The 17,397-nt window shown below is 43.7% G+C and overlaps 1 protein-coding gene across 1 annotated transcript in view; it reads right to left on the minus strand.

Annotated features, from left to right (window-relative positions):
- The window catches only part of LOC110492812 (growth arrest-specific protein 7), a 90,979-nt gene that overhangs the window by 31,392 nt on the left and 42,190 nt on the right, over positions 1-17,397 (minus strand). The window contains exons 4-8 of the mRNA XM_036946081.2: positions 15,799-15,887; positions 14,590-14,643; positions 9,692-9,781; positions 5,881-5,996; positions 5,562-5,636 (exon numbers count right to left, since the gene is read on the minus strand). Of these exons, the coding sequence (XP_036801976.2) occupies positions 5,562-5,636; positions 5,881-5,996; positions 9,692-9,781; positions 14,590-14,643; positions 15,799-15,887 (424 nt within the window). The remainder of the gene's footprint in view (positions 1-5,561; positions 5,637-5,880; positions 5,997-9,691; positions 9,782-14,589; positions 14,644-15,798; positions 15,888-17,397) is intronic.

Consider the following 17,397-nt stretch of genomic DNA (forward strand, 5'->3'; position numbering starts at 1 on the left):
TGACCGTAGGTCAGTATTATATCTCTAACACAGGAGAGTGCTGTACTGTCTGTGTTTAAGTGTTAACCGTAGGTCAGTATTATATCTCTAACACAGGAGAGTGCTGTACTGTCTGTGTTTCAGTGGGGCAGTATCATATCTCTAACACAGGAGAGTGCTGTACTGTCTGTGTTTCAGTGTTGACCGTAGGTCAGTATTATATCTCTAACGCAGGAGAGTGCTGTACTGTCTGTGTTTCAGTGTATCATATCTCTAACGCAGGAGAGTGCTGTACTGTCTTTCTTTCAGTGTATCATATCTCTAACACAGGAGAGTGCTGTACTGTCTGTGTTTCAGTGCTGACCGTAGGTCAGTATTATATCTCTAACGCAGGAGAGTGCTGTACTGTCTTTGTTTCAGTGTATCATATCTCTAACGCAGGAGAGTGCTGTACTGTCTGTGTTTCAGTGCTGACCGTAGGGCAGTATCATATCTCTAACACAGGAGAGTGCTGTACTGTCTGTGTTTCAGTGTTAACCGTAGGGCAGTATCATATCTCTAACACAGGAGAGTGCTGTACTGTCTGTGTTTCAGTGCTGACCGTAGGGCAGTATCATATCTCTAACACAGGAGAGTGCTGTACTGTCTGTGTTTCAGTGGGGCAGTATCATATCTCTAACACAGGAGAGTGCTGTACTGTCTGTGTTTCAGTGTTGACCGTAGGTCAGTATTATATCTCTAACGCAGGAGAGTGCTGTACTGTCTTTGTTTCAGTGTATCATATCTCTAACGCAGGAGAGTGCTGTACTGTCTGTGTTTCAGTGCTGACCGTAGGGCAGTATCATATCTCTAACACAGGAGAGTGCTGTACTGTCTGTGTTTCAGTGTTGACCGTAGGGCAGTATCATATCTCTAACACAGGAGAGTGCTGTACTGTCTTTGTTTCAGTGTTGACCGTAGGGCAGTATCATATCTCTAACGCAGGAGAGTGCTGTACTGTCTGTGTTTCAGTGTTAACCGTAGGTCAGTATCATATCTCTAACACAGGAGAGTGCTGTACTGTCTGTGTTTCAGTGTTAACCGTAGGTCAGTATTATATCTCTAACACAGGAGAGTGCTGTACTGTCTGTGTTTCAGTGGGGCAGTATCATATCTCTAACACAGGAGAGTGCTGTACTGTCTGTGTTTCAGTGTTGACCGTAGGTCAGTATTATATCTCTAACGCAGGAGAGTGCTGTACTGTCTGTGTTTCAGTGCTGACCGTAGGGCAGTATCATATCTCTAACACAGGAGAGTGCTGTACTGTCTGTGTTTCAGTGCTGACCGTAGGGCAGTATCATATCTCTAACACAGGAGAGTGCTGTACTGTCTGTGTTTCAGTGTTGACCGTAGGGCAGTATCATATCTCTAACACAGGAGAGTGCTGTACTGTCTTTGTTTCAGTGTTGACCGTAGGGCAGTATCATATCTCTAACGCAGGAGAGTGCTGTACTGTCTTTGTTTCCGTGGGGCAGTATCATATCTCTAACGCAGGAGAGTGCTGTACTGTCTGTGTTTCAGTGTTAACCGTAGGGCAGTATCATATCTCTAACACAGGAGAGTGCTGTACTGTCTGTGTTTCAGTGCTGACCGTAGGGCAGTATCATATCTCTAACGCAGGAGAGTGCTGTACTGTCTGTGTTTCAGTGTTAACCGTAGGGCAGTATCATATCTCTAACACAGGAGAGTGCTGTACTGTCTTTGTTTCAGTGTATCATATCTCTAACGCAGGAGAGTGCTGTACTGTCTGTGTTTCAGTGTTGACCGTAGGTCAGTATCATATCTCTAACACAGGAGAGTGCTGTACTGTCTTTGTTTCAGTGTATCATATCTCTAACGCAGGAGAGTGCTGTACTGTCTGTGTTTCAGTGTTGACCGTAGGTCAGTATCATATCTCTAACACAGGAGAGTGCTGTACTGTCTTTGTTTCAGTGTATCATATCTCTAACGCAGGAGAGTGCTGTACTGTCTGTGTTTCAGTGCTGACCGTAGGGCAGTATCATATCTCTAACACAGGAGAGTGCTGTACTGTCTGTGTTTCAGTGCTGACCGTGGGGCAGTATCATATCTCTAACACAGGAGAGTGCTGTACTGTCTGTGTTTCAGTGTTGACCGTAGGGCAGTATCATATCTCTAACACAGGAGAGTGCTGTACTGTCTGTGTTTCAGTGTTAACCGTAGGTCAGTATTATATCTCTAACACAGGAGAGTGCTGTACTGTCTGTGTTTCAGTGGGGCAGTATCATATCTCTAACGCAGGAGAGTGCTGTACTGTCTTTGTTTCAGTGTATCATATCTCTAACGCAGGAGAGTGCTGTACTGTCTGTGTTTCAGTGCTGACCGTAGGGCAGTATCATATCTCTAACACAGGAGAGTGCTGTACTGTCTGTGTTTCAGTGTTGACCGTAGGGCAGTATCATATCTCTAACACAGGAGAGTGCTGTACTGTCTTTGTTTCAGTGTTGACCGTAGGGCAGTATCATATCTCTAACGCAGGAGAGTGCTGTACTGTCTTTGTTTCCGTGGGGCAGTATCATATCTCTAACGCAGGAGAGTGCTGTACTGTCTGTGTTTCAGTGCTGACCGTAGGGCAGTATCATATCTCTAACACAGGAGAGTGCTGTACTGTCTGTGTTTCAGTGTTGACCGTAGGGCAGTATCATATCTCTAACACAGGAGAGTGCTGTACTGTCTGTGTTTCAGTGTTGACCGTGGGGCAGTATCATATCTCTAACACAGGAGAGTGCTGTACTGTCTGTGTTTCAGTGCTGACCGTGGGGCAGTATCATATCTCTAACGCAGGAGAGTGCTGTACTGTCTGTGTTTCAGTGTTGACCGTAGGGCAGTATCATATCTCTAACACAGGAGAGTGCTGTACTGTCTGTGTTTCAGTGCTGACCGTAGGGCAGTATCATATCTCTAACACTGGAGAGTGCTGTACTGTCTGTGTTTCAGTGTTGACCGTAGGGCAGTATCATATCTCTAACACAGGAGAGTGCTGTACTGTCTGTGTTTCAGTGCTGACCGTGGGGCAGTATCATATCTCTAACGCAGGAGAGTGCTGTACTGTCTGTGTTTCCATAGGGCAGTATCATATCTCTAACACAGGAGAGTGTTGTACTGTCTGTGTTTCAGTGCTGACCGTAGGGCAGTATCATATTACACTATTCCTCTCTTCTCTCTTCTCCATTCTCACCCCCTTAGAAACCTACGCTGAAGAAAAATATGAAGGGAACATGCAACAATTTCATATAAAGTTCATGTAAATAAATCAGTCAATTGAAATAAATTCATTAGACCCTAATCTATGGATTTCACATGACTGGGAATACAGATTATCACACCCTGGTCTAAGTATTTTGTGTTTATCTTCATGTATTGGGCCAGGCCAGGGTGTGGCATGGGGTTTTTGTATTGTGGTGGGTTTTGTCTTGGGGTTTTGGTGTGTATGTATTGGGATTGTAGCTAGTGGGGTGATCTAGCAAAGTCTATGGCTGTCTGGAGTGGTTCTCAATCAGACGCAGGTGTTTATCGTTGTCTCTGATTGGTAACCATATTTAGGCAGCCATATTCTTTGAGTTTGTCGTGGGTGATTGTCCTTAGTGTCTTGATGTCCTTATTCTGTGTTTGTTTACACAAGTATAGGCTGTTTCGGTTTTCGTTCATTACGTTCTTTTGTTTTGTAGTGTTTGTGTTAATTCGTGTTTACGTTGTTCATTAAACATGGATCGCAATCTACACGCTGCATTTTGGTCCGACTCTCCTTCTCACCAAGAAAACCGTTACACAGATATGCATCTGTTGGTCACATAACTTAAAGAAAAGCATTCAGTATCTGGTGTGACCACCTTCTGCCTCATGCATCACCTTCTCATAAAGTTGATCAGGCTGTTGATTGCGGGCTGTGGGATGTTGTTCCACTCCTCTTCGATGGCAATTCAAAGTTGATGGATATAGGCGGGAGAGCACACTTCTCCAGCGTGTCGTTGGCCATCGAAAGTGAGTATTTGCCCACTGGCGTCAGTTACCACGCCGAACTGCAGTCAAGATCCTGTTGAGGACGCCGAGCACACAGATGAGCTTCCCTGACACGGTTTCTGACAGTTTGTGAAGAAATTATTTCGCTGTGCAAGCCCACGGTTTCATCAGCTGTTCGGGTGAATGGTGTCAGACGATCCCGCAGGTGAAGAAGCCAGATGTGGAGGTCATGGGTTGGCGTGGTTACACGTGGTCTACGGTTGTGAGGCCGGTTGGACGTACAGCCAAATTCCCTAAAACGATGTTGGAGGTGGCTTTAGTGGACATTCCTGAAGTATGCATGGCAATTACATGCTCCCTCAACACGTGAGACATCTTTGGGCATTGTGTTGTGTGACAAAACTGTACATTTTAGAGTTGCCTTTTATTGTCCCCAGCACAAGGTGCAGCCGTGTAACGATCATGCTGTTTAATCAGCTTCTTGATATGCCACACCTGTCAGGTGGGTGGATTATCTTGGCAAAGGAGAAATGCTCACTAACAGAGAGGTAAACAAATGTGTCCACAACATTTGAGAAAAATAAGCTCTTTGTGCATATGGAAGATTTCTCATGTATTTTAGGTCAGTCTGGTACAGTGACTCATTATGACTGCGTAGTAAATGTGGAATGCAGACATCTTATTACAGCCGTCCCTCCCTCTCAGCCTGTCCCCTAGCAGCCTCACCATACAGCCTGCCTGTCCCCCAGCCGCCTCACCACACAGCCTGCCTGTCTCCTAGCAGCCTCACCATACAGCCAGCCTGTCCCCTAGAAATCCCTCCATACAACCTGCCTGTCCCCCACGGGATCCAATTTACCAGACAAAGATCTGCTCACAGCGTGTGGTGCCCTATAACGCCGGACTGAAGAGGGGTCCCCCTTCTCTCTCGCTGTCTTTTTCCCCAGTGAGTCTGGGCTTATATGATGCCATAACCCCCTTATAGTAAGTACCCTGCTGTCCAGCCCAGCAATACACATAGTGCCCCTACTTCTAGACATGATTTGTTCTATCAGCATGGTACTGTATGTCTATACTGTACACACACCAACTCCTTTCAGATCTACAAGAATTACCTAGGAGTTGGCAAGGAATCAGCTAGAAGATGGCTAGGAAGCAGCTAGGAGTTGGCTAGGAGTTGGCTAGGAATCAGCTAGGAGTTGGCTAGGAATCAGCTAGGAGTTGGCTTGGAATCAGCTAGGAGTTGGCTAGGAATCAGCTAGGAAATGGCTAGGAAGCAGCTAGGAGATGGCTAGGAAGCAGCTAGGAGTTGGCTAGGAAGCAGCTAGGAGTTGGCTAGGAAGCAGCTAGGAGTTGGCTAGGAATCAGCTAGGAGTTGGCTAGGAATTGGCATAATTTGTGCAATGACTTCTGGCATGGAATCTTTGAGTTGACGGTTTTCTTGCATTTTCTTGTGCCTTATCTTCCTAAGCGTCAGTGAGCACGTGCAGAGTGTGCGAGGCGACACGTTCGTGTAGGTTACTTTTTTTTTAAGGCACCAGGAATTGGTGTCACTAACCACTCACCCTTCTTCCTGTCCCGCGAGGGGAATCTGCGATAGCTTGGCGAGGTTCTTGGCATATTCCTCTTCAATCTTTATCCTGAAAGAGGGAAGGAGAAAAGGAAGTTATTTACCATCGAATTTCAACACTTAGCGAGTCATTTTTCCTGTTTTGCACAAAATAGAAAAAATGCACATCTGGGTTAAAAAATAAATAAAAGGAAATTGAAACATGAAATTGCTCAAGATTTTTTAAAAAAATTAAAAAAAGAGTTGTGAAACATTGGTCTGACCAGGATTGTTGACAGATCGTCTCAGATAATAAAAGGGGATTTTGTAGTTACCTTTCTCGTATAAACTCAGCCATCTCTTTCTGCATGTGCTTCCCCTTCAGCTGTTTCTGCAGTAAGACCTCAAACCCTGAGATACAGCTTGTCCCCTGAGGGTCCTTCTTATCCGTCTACACAACAACAATAATAACACAGAAATATACACTTCAACAATATTTAGTGTAACATAAATAAATAAATAAAAAATAATACGACCAGATAACATTCAGTGTTGTGATGTGATACTGCATTCTATGTACTTAATGGCATGCATTCAATCATATAGTTTCTGTTTGTATTGTACTGTGGGGAAATACCAGGCCATCATTACTGCAGCACCATACATTCTACAGCATCACAGCCAATGATATAGAAAGTCAACATTTCACACAGTAGGGTGCATGAAATACTTGTCAACCTGTTTTAAATCTGATCCTCTGTGTCTCACTGGAAACTGTAAGTCTCGGTGTACGGTGCCCACTGTTTTTTTTTTTTACGAACGTCTCCCGGTGTTGTCACCTCAGAGAGAGTGTAACGTTAGCCCGGTCTGACAGTAACGTTAGCCCAGTGTTAAAACCTGAGCACACACCTGGTGGTGATTAAGTTTCAGCCGTGGGAGAAATGAAAACAGAACCAAACAGATGTTTGAAGCAAGGTCTCTCTCACTACACCATGTGTTATTCTACTACAGCTCTACAGCCTTAGTGTTGTGTAGAGAAGTGTATAGTAGAGTAGTGTAGTGTAGTGTAGTGTAGAGCAGTGTAGAGTAGTGTAGAGTAGTGTAGTGTAGAGTAGTGTAGTGTAGAGTAGTGTAGTGTAGAGCAGTGTAGAGTAGTGTAGAGTAGTGTAGTGTAGAGTAGTGTAGTGTAGAGTAGTGTAGAGTAGTGTAGTGTAGTGTAGAGTAGTGTAGTGTAGAGTAGTGTAGTGTAGAGTAGTGTAGTGTAGAGTAGTGTAGTGTATAGTAGAGTAGTGTAGAGTAGTGTAGTGTATAGTAGAGTAGTGTAGAGTAGTGTAGTGTATAGTAGAGTAGTGTAGAGCAGTGTAGAGTAGAGTAGTGTAGAGTAGTGTAGTGTAGAGTAGTGTAGAGTAGTGTAGTGTAGAGTAGTGTAGTGTAGAGCAGTGTAGAGTAGTGTAGTGTAGAGTAGTGTAGTGTAGAGTAGTGTAGTGTAGAGCAGTGTAGAGTAGTGTAGTGTAGAGTAGTGTAGTGTAGAGTAGTGTAGTGTAGAGTAGTGTAGTGTAGAGTAGAGAAGTGTATAGTAGTGTAGAGTAGTGTAGTGTAGAGTAGTGTAGTGTAGAGTAGTGTAGTGTAGAGCAGTGTAGAGTAGTGTAGAGTAGTGTAGTGTAGAGTAGTGTAGAGTAGAGTAGTGTAGAGTAGTGTAGTGTAGAGCAGTGTAGAGTAGTGTAGTGTAGAGTAGTGTAGTGTAGAGTAGTGTAGTGTATAGTAGAGTAGTGTAGAGTAGTGTAGTGTAGAGCAGTGTAGAGTAGTGTAGAGTAGTGTAGTGTAGAGTAGTGTAGTGTAGAGCAGTGTAGAGTAGTGTAGTGTAGAGTAGTGTAGTGTAGAGTAGTGTAGTGTAGAGTAGTGTAGTGTAGAGTAGAGAAGTGTATAGTAGTGTAGAGTAGTGTAGTGTAGAGTAGTGTAGTGTAGTGTAGAGTAGTGTAGTGTAGAGTAGTGTAGTGTAGAGTAGTGTAGTGTAGAGTAGTGTAGTGTATAGTAGAGTAGTGTAGAGTAGTGTAGTGTAGAGCAGTGTAGAGTAGTGTAGAGTAGTGTAGTGTAGAGTAGTGTAGTGTAGAGCAGTGTAGAGTAGTGTAGTGTAGAGCAGTGTAGAGTAGTGTAGTGTAGAGTAGTGTAGTGTAGAGTAGTGTAGTGTAGAGTAGTGTAGTGTAGAGTAGAGAAGTGTATAGTAGTGTAGAGTAGTGTAGTGTAGAGTAGTGTAGTGTAGAGTAGTGTAGTGTAGAGCAGTGTAGAGTAGTGTAGTGTAGAGTAGTGTAGTGTAGAGTAGTGTAGTGTAGAGTAGTGTAGTGTAGAGTAGTGTAGTGTATAGTAGAGTAGTGTAGAGTAGTGTAGTGTATAGTAGAGTAGTGTAGAGTAGTGTAGTGTAGAGTAGTGTAGTGTAGAGTAGAGTAGTGTAGTGTAGAGTAGTGTAGAGTAGAGTAGTGTAGTGTAGTGTAGAGTAGTGTAGTGTAGAGCAGTGTAGAGTAGTGTAGTGTATAGTAGTGTAGTGTATAGTAGTGTATAGTAGTGTAGTGTAGTGTAGAGTAGTGTAGAGTAGAGTAGTGTAGTGTAGTGTAGTGTAGTGTAGAGTAGTGTAGTGTAGAGCAGTGTAGAGTAGTGTAGTGTATAGTAGTGTAGTGTATAGTAGAGTAGTGTATTGTAGAGTAGTGTAGTGTAGAGTAGTGTAGTGTATAGTAGAGTAGTGTAGAGTAGTGTAGTGTAGTGTAGTGTAGTGTAGAGTAGTGTAGAGTAGTGTAGAGTAGTGTAGTGTAGAGTAGAGAAGTGTATAGTAGAGTAGTGTAGTGTAGAGTAGTGTAGAGTAGTGTAGAGTAGTGTAATGTAGAGTAGTGTAGAGTAGAGTAGAGTAGTGTAGAGTAGAGAAGTGTATAGTAGAGTAGTGTAGTGTAGAGTAGTGTAGTGTAGAGTAGTGTAGTGTAGTGTAGAGTAGTGTAGAGTAGTGTAGTGTAGAGTAGTGTAGAGTAGAGTAGAGTAGTGTAGAGTAGTGTAGTGTAGAGCAGTGTAGAGTAGTGTAGTGTAGAGTAGTGTAGTGTAGAGTAGTGTAGAGTAGTGTAGTGTAGAGTAGTGTAGAGTAGAGTAGTGTAGTGTAGGGTAGAGTAGTGTAGAGTAGTGTAGAGTAGAGTAGTGTAGAGTAGAGTAGAGAAGTGTAGAGTAGAGTAGTGTAGTGTAGTGTAGAGTAGTGTAGAGTAGTGTAGAGTAGTGTAGTGTAGAGAAGTGTATAGTAGAGTAGTGTAGTGTAGGGTAGAGTAGTGTAGAGTAGTGTAGAGTAGAGTAGAGTAGTGTAGAGTAGAGTAGAGAAGTGTAGTGTAGAGTAGTGTAGAGTAATGTAGAGTAGTGTAGTGTAGAGTAGAGAAGTGTATAGTAGAGTAGTGTAGAGTAGTGTAGTGTAGAGTAGAGAAGTGTAGTGTAGAGTAGTGTAGAGTAATGTAGAGTAGTGTAGTGTAGAGTAGAGAAGTGTATAGTAGAGTAGTGTAGAGTAGAGTAGTGTAGAGTAGAGAAGTGTATAGTAGAGTAGTGTAGAGTAGTGTAGTGTAGAGTAGAGAAGTGTATAGTAGAGTAGTGTAGTGTAGTGTAGAGAAGTGTAGAGTAGAGTAGTGTAGAGTAGTGTAGTGTAGTGTAGTGTAGTGTAGAGTAGTGTAATGTAGAGTAGTGTAGTGTAGAGTTGTGTAGAGTAGTGTAATGTAGAGTAGTGTAGGGTAGAGTAAAGTAGTCTAGAACAGTGTAGTGTAGAGTAGTGTAGTGTAGAGTAAAGTAGAGTAGTGTAGGGTAGTGGTGTAGAGTAGAGTAGTGTAGTGTAGAGTTGTGTAGAGTAAAGTAGAGTAGAGAAGTGTAGTGTAGAGAAAAGTAGTGTAGAGCATTGTAGAGTAGTGTAGTGTAGATCAGTGTAGTGTAGAGCATTGTAGAGTAGTGTAGTGTAGAGTTGTGTAGAGTAGTGTAATGTAGAGTAGTGTAGAGTAAAGTAGAGTAGAGTAGTGTAGTGTAGATCAGTGTAGTGTAGAGCATTGTAGAGTAGTGTAGTGTAGAGTGCAGTAGAGTAGAGTAGAGTAGTGTGTAGTGTAATAGGACTCTGTGGTGTGGCCAGTCTTCATATCTTACCCAGAAGTAATCACAGTAGCTCCACTCATCTGGCTTCAACAGCTGCTGTTCAGGTGTACTCATAGGGAGGGGGAACGTTACACAGTTAATCTGAGAGAGAGAGAGATATTAGGATACACTTTTCAATGGTTCGAATTCTTCCAGAAGCACGTAGGTGATGGCAGTGATAGTCTGATCTTCCCAACACCTCGGTTTAATAAACTTAAACATAGAATCAGAAAAATAGGTGAAGTGAGACGTAAATGCCACCAGGGAGAGCTTAAATGAGGCAGAGGAAAGATTGGCCCGGTGCGAGGAGGGAGATCCCGCTGTATGAGATAGTTCAACAACTGGGAAGAACATTTAAAAGGTATGTCCATCAAAACTGACTATCTGGAAAATAAATCAAGATAAAAATAACATTTCAATACACAAAGTGAAAGAGGGGGCAGAAAAAAACGACATGGGTAAATTTGTGGAAGAACTGTTAGCGGATAAAGTTGGACGACAAACAAGTTCAATGTGCGCACCGCCCACACAAGGTAAATATCTGTCATTCTGCCCTTGAGCAAGGCAGTTAACCCACTGTTCCCCGGGCGCCGAGGATGTGAATGTCGATTAAGGCAGACCCACGCACCAACCCTGCCAGGCAGGCACAGATTTGTGAGGGTGCAGTGACGCTTTAGCTGGTCTCTGAACGCGTTTATCTTCCTATCTTGGTTACATTTGCCTATTTTTCCAGCATCAAACGAGTGAGGGTGTATCTTTAATGTGGGAGCACTCAGGTGACTGTCTAGGGTGGGTAGGGTTAGGCACCGTTCCATCATGACAGGGCAAAGGGATATTTTCAATGTTTTAACACTTTAGTTTTGTACAAATACATTTCCATCTCTGCGAAAGAGAGACTCTCTCTCTATGGCATGTCCTCGCAGACACATTCACACACACTTTCCTTCGAGACTCACTTTCACCTCCTCAGACTCATTCAAACACATGGACATCTCCATCTTTATCATTTCTATAGCGTTCTTATGTGGAGATGGGAGAACCTTCCAGAAGAATTAACCATCTCTGCAGCACTCCACCAATCAGGCCTTTATGGTAGAGTGGCCAGACGGAATCCACTCCTAAGTAAAAGGCACATGACAGCCCGAGCTGGAGTTTGCCAAAAGGCACCAAAAGGACCATGAAAACAAGATCCTCTGGTCTAATGAAACCAATTTTGAACTTTGGCCTGAATGGCAAGTGTCAAGTTTGGAGGAAACCTGACACCATCCCTATGGTGAAGCATGGTGGTGGCAGCATTATGCTGTCTCAGCACACAGCCAAGACAAACAGGAGTGGCTTCGGGACAAGTCTCTGAATGTCCTTGATTGGCCCAGCCAGGGCCCGGACTTGAACCCGATCAAACATCTCTGGGGAGACTTGAAAATAGCTGTGCAGCGACGCTCCCCATCCAACCTGACAGAGCTTGAGAGAATCTGCAGAGAAGAATGGGAGAAACTCCCCAAATACAGGTGCCAAGCTTGTAGCGTCATACCCAAGAAGACTCGAGGCTGTAATCACTGCCAAAGGTTCTTCAGCAAAGTACTGAAGTCTGAATACTTATGTAAATTTGATATTTAAGTTGTCTTATTATTTTAAAAACCTGTTTTTGCTTTTATGGGGTATTGTGTTTAGATTGATGAAGGGGAAAAAAAAACAATTTAATCAATTGTGAATAAGGCTGTAACATAACCAAATGTGGAAAAAGTCAAGGGGTCAGGAATACTAACCAGGTAACCAGAATTATTCAAGAAGAAACAAAATCTGAGAATATTATCGCGGTAACTAACTGGGAAGACGAGCTGCACATAGCAATAACCCAAGAGCACTGGGAGGATACATCTAGAAACATGTCCAAGACAACCAACTCTCTACTCTGGACGGAAACTTCAGGTAAATTCAGTCACGATTGTTCATAACTCCTATAATACAACCAAAGTAGAGTGGTGACATCACACCAAGTTGCTGGGTAACAGTGGGGAGAACGGGGCTAACCACACCCACATACTATAGTCCTGCCCAGTCCTAAATCATATCTGGACTGAGACATACAAAAGTATTGGATGATATGCTTGAATGCTCACTTTCTCTAAATCCAGAACACATACTGCTAGGGAGAACTGTACTGAGAAAGTCAGTACAGGTGCCTCAAAGCTGGGGCCAAGAGACTGAAAAACAGCTTCTATCTCAAGGCCATCAGACTGTTAAAAGGCCTGACTAGAACATTAGAGTCTGCTGCCTACAGTGCCTTGCGAAAGTATTCGGCCCCCTTGAACTTTGCGACCTTTTGCCACATTTCAGGCTTCAAACATAAAGATATAAAACTGTATTTTTTTGTGAAGAATCAACAACAAGTGGGACACAATCATGAAGTGGAACGACATTTATTGGATATTTCAAACTTTTTTAACAAATCAAAAACTGAAAAATTGGGCGTGCAAAATTATTCAGCCCCTTTACTTTCAGTGCAGCAAACTCTCTCCAGAAGTTCAGTGAGGATCTCTGAATGATCCAATGTTGACCTAAATGACTAATGATGATAAATACAATCCACCTGTGTGTAATCAAGTCTCCGTATAAATGCACCTGCACTGTGATAGTCTCAGAGGTCCGTTAAAAGCGCAGAGAGCATCATGAAGAACAAGGAACACACCAGGCAGGTCCGAGATACTGTTGTGAAGAAGTTTAAAGCCGGATTTGGATACAAAAAGATTTCCCAAGCTTTAAACATCCCAAGGAGCACTGTGCAAGCGATAATATTGAAATGGAAGGAGTATCAGACCACTGCAAATCTACCAAGACCTGGCCGTCCCTCTAATCTTTCAGCTCATACAAGGAGAAGACTGATCAGAGATGCAGCCAAGAGGCCCATGATCACTCTGGATGAACTGCAGAGATCTACAGCTGAGGTGGGAGACTCTGTCCATAGGACAACATTCAGTCATATATTGCACAAATCTGGCCTTTATGGAAGAGTGGCAAGAAGAAAGCCATTTCTTAAAGATATCCATAAAAAGTGTTGTTTAAAGTTTGCCACAAGCCACCTGGGAGACACACCAAACATGTGGAAGAAGGTGCAGATGAAACCAAAATTGAACTTTTTGGCAACAATGCAAGACGTTATGTTTGGCGTAAAAGCAACACAGCTCATCACCCTGAACACACCATCCCCACTGTCAAACATGGTGGTGGCAGCATCATGGTTTGGGCCTGCTTTTCTTCAGCAGGGACAGGGAAGATGGTTAAAATTGACGGGAAGATGGATGGAGCCAAATACAGGACCATTCTGGAAGAAAACCTGATGGAGTCTGCAAAAGACCTGAGACTGGGACGGAGATTTGTCTTCCAACAAGACAATGATCCAAAACATAAAACAAAATCTACAATGGCATGGTTCAAAAATAAACATATCCAGGTGTTAGAATGGCCAAGTCAAAGTCCAGACCTGAATCCAATCGAGAATCTGTGGAAAGAACTGAAAACTGCTGTTCACAAATGCTCTCCTTCCAACCTCACTGAGCTCGAGCTGTTTTGCAAGGAGGAATGGGAAAAAATGTCAGTCTCTCGATGTGCAAAACTGATAGAGACATACCCCAAGCAACTATTAAAGAGTATTTAAGAAAACATTTGTTATGTCTTACATTGTATTTTATTAGTCGGTATGCAAGGGCCTGAGGAGTTTAAATCATGAAGGGCCACATTGAGATTAGCAATACGAAGTGCAAGATGCGGAGCTGCACACACACACACACACACACACACACTGACTGTCCACCTCTGCTGAACTATTCAAGGTGCTCTGCCACTGTTGCTCTGGCAACACTTCTTCTCTTCAGTTCCAATAATAAAAGACTATGTAACATCCTGACAACACATCGATCCTTGAATCTATCAACTCTTTTCTATTTCCAAACTTTATGACTAATGCCACTCAAAACACAGTAACAACAACTGTCAAACCCCCAGCATTTATCCTTCATCAACCCTGACTGTCTGTTGTAATTCTCTCTCCCCAGTAGATGTTCAATATGTTGGCTGAGCGACTATCACCCTGCTCGGCCCATCTCTATCTATTCTCTATCTGCTGCACATGGCCTGAGGGTTGGGTATCTCTCTCTCCTCTCCCTCACTGTGTGGCTGTCAGTTGTAACTGTTAGCACCCAGGCTGAGAAAGGGCTGACAATAGGACCTGTTATTATTTCCCGAATTCATTCTCATTACCTCCAGCAGCAAAACAATTCTGGCCGAGGGGGGTGGACCTACTGCTGAGCCTACCTCCTCACAGGGCAGTTTACTGCTGTTAAATTGCAAGTGGACAGGGTATGATAATGAAGATAAAGATGGCAATCTCTTTTCCACTCTTCCTGCCTCCAGATTAAATACCAACATCTGGCTTCCATCACTTTCTAATGAGCCTTTAAGTGACCTTAGCTGACCTCCACCAATGACCCCCTTAACCCCTGACATTGGTAATTAGCTGAGGGTTAACTAAGGATTGAATCAGTCGACTTTACTGGTCTGGGTTAGGGTCTAAGTTTGGGTTAAGGTCTGGGTTAGGGTTAGGGTCTGGGTTAGGGTCTGTCTTTGGGTTAGGGTCTGGGTTAGGGTCTGTCTTTGGGTTAGGGTCTGTGTTCGGGAAAGTGTCTGTGTTTAGGTTAGGGTCTGGGTTAGGGTCTGTGTTCGGGAAAGGGTCTGTGTTTGGGTTAGGGTCTGGGTTAGGGTCTGGGCTAGGGTCTGTGTTTGGGTTAGGGTCTGGGTTAGGGTCTGTCTTTGGGTTAGGGTCTGTGTTCGGGAAAGGGTCTGTGTTTGGGTTAGGGTCTGGGCTAGGGTCTGTCTTTGGGTTAGGGTCTGGGGAAGTTAGGAATGGTACTTACTGTGATGGTAGTCTCTTTGCTCTGCCACCTGGTGGGTGATGTAGGACATGGACTCTGATGAGAGAGACAGGATGCTCCGTCAAAACCTTCCTCCGTGTCTGACATGGTCTCTGACTGACACACACACAATGGAGCTGTTCTACTGGAGCTGTTCTACTAGAGCTGTTCTACTAGAGCTGTTCTACTAGAGCTGTTCTACTAGAGCTGTTCTACTGGAGCTGTTCTACTAGAGCTGTTCTACTGGAGCTGTTCTACTATAACTGTTTTATTAGAGCTGTTCTACTGGAGCTGTTCTACTGGAGCTGTTCTACTAGAGCTGTTCTACTAGAGCTGTTCTACCAGAGCTGTTCTACCGGAGCTGTTCTACTAGAGCTGTTCTACTGGAGCTGTTCTACTGGAGCTGTTCTACTGGAGCTGTTCTACTAGAGCTGTTCTACTGGAGCTGTTCTACTGGAGCTGTTCTACTAGAGCTGTTCTACTGGTAACTGTTCTACTAGAGCTGCTCTACTAGAGCAGTTCTACTGGAGCTGTTCTACTGGAGCTGTAATACTGGAACTGTTCTACTGGAACTGTTCTACTAGAGCTGTGTGTGTGTGTGTGTGTGTGTGTGTGTGTGTGTGTGTGTGTGTGCACATGAGTGTGTGTGTTGGGGTCTTAGGGGAAATCTGCTACTCTGTATCTATTAACTGAATGCATTGGCATAGTTTCTGCATAACACTGTCTGATTAAAGGACACAAGTAAAGCAATTTGTCAGCAAAATTATGCTTTCGTTGCCCGTCTTCCGCTGTAGCATGGTGGCTGGTGTAAAGTAATATGAAAATAAGATGAAGAGGAGGACAAGCAGGAGGTGAGGAGGAGAAGTAGGAAGAAGAGGAGCAATGAGAGGAGGAAGAGGAGGAGGAGGAAGAGCAGCAGGAGCGGAGGAGGAGAAGGAGAAGGAAGAGGAGCAACAAGAGGAGGAAGAGGAGGAGATGAAGGAGAGGAGGAAGAGCAGCATGAGGGGAGGAGGAGGAAGAGGAGCAACGAGAGGAGGAAGAGGAGGAGGAGAAGGAGGAGAGGAGATAGACGAGAAGGAAGAGAGGAAGAGGAGGAGAAGAAGAGGAGGTAGATGAGAAGGAAAAGAGGAAGAGGAGGAGAAGGAGGAAGAGGAGAATGAGGAGGAGGAGCAGAAGGTGGATGGAGGAGAAGGAGGAGGGAGCATGTCTTACCTGTGGTTCTAAACTAGGCTTTTTGACCAGACTGATATGGGAATGTTCATTCTGATGCAACGGACTACCACTGGTGCGAAACCCATTCACTGTGGAGGAGAGAGAAAGAGAGAGAGAGAGAGAGAAATTGAGAGAGATTCATAGAGAGAGAGAGAGAGAGGTGGGGAGAGGGGATCGAGAGAGAGAAACGACATCGGACACTTTATGGAACACAAAGCCTTCACTATATTATCCTGGAATATCCAAGGCCTGAGGTCATCTGCCTTTGGCCTAAAGAGCAGGAACCCAGACTTCACCAAAGAAATCGGTAATACAGACATTGTCATCCTGCAAGAAACCTGGTATAGAGGAGGTGGACCCACTGGTTGCCCTCTAGGTTACAGAGAGCTGGTAGTCCCATCCACCAAACTACCAGGTGTGAAACAGGGAAGGGACTCAGGGTGTATGCTAATTTGGTATAGAGCAGACCTAACTCACTCCATTAAATTAATCAAAACAGGAACATTTTACATTCGGCTAGAAATTCAAAAGGAAATTATCTTAACAGAGAAAAATGTCCTCCTGTGTGCTACCTCTATCCCCCCACTAGAATCCCCATACTTTAACGAAGACAGCTTCTCCATCCTGGAGGGGGAAATCAATAATTTCCAGGCCAAGGGACATGTACCAGAACCGGACAAGAACCTGACACCCTCACCTGCCTGCAGGTGACAGCATTCCCTCCCCCATATGCCCCCCTAGGCACAACTATGACAACATAACCAACAAAAACGGATCACAACTCCTGCAGCTCTGTCGCACGCTGGGTATGTACATAGTCAATGGTAGGCTTCGAGGGGACTCCTATGGTAGGTACACCTATAGCTCATCTCTTGACAGTAGTACTGTAGCCTACTTTATCACTGACCTCAACCCAGAGTCTCTCAGAGCGTTCACAGTCAGCCCCTGTCAGACCACAGCAAAATCACAGTCTACTTGAACAGAGCAATACTTAATCATGAGGTATCAAAGCCAAAGGAACTGAGTAATATTAAGAAATGCTATAGATGGAAGGAATGCAGTTTGGAAACCTACCAAAAACAATTAGGCAACAACAAATTCAATCCCTTTTAGACAATTTCCTGGGTAAAATGTTCCACTGTAATAGTGAAGGTGTAAACTTAGCAGTAGAAAATCTTAACAGTATATTTGACCTCTCAGCTTCCCTATCAAATCTAAATATCGCAAATAGAAAACCGATGAAAATGAACAACAATGACAAATGTTTTGATGAAGAATGCAAAAATCTAAGAAAGAAATTGAGAAACCTGTCCAACCAAAAACATAGAGACCCGGAAAACCTGAGTCTATGCCTTCACTATGATGAATCACTAAAACTATACAGAAATACACTACGGAATTAAGAAGGAACAGCACGTCAGAAATCAGCTCAGTGTTATTGAAGAATCCATAGACTCTAACCACTTCTGGGAAAATTGGAAAACACTAAACAAACAACAACACAAATAATTATCTATCCAAAATGGAGATGTATGGGTAAACCACTTCGCCAATCTTTTCGGCTCTATAACAAAGAATAAAGAGCAAAAACATATACAT

Source organism: Oncorhynchus mykiss, chromosome 16 (genome assembly GCF_057628025.1).
Source record: "Oncorhynchus mykiss isolate SJ-2025 chromosome 16, ASM5762802v1, whole genome shotgun sequence".
NCBI classification, from domain to species: Eukaryota; Metazoa; Chordata; class Actinopteri; order Salmoniformes; family Salmonidae; genus Oncorhynchus; species Oncorhynchus mykiss.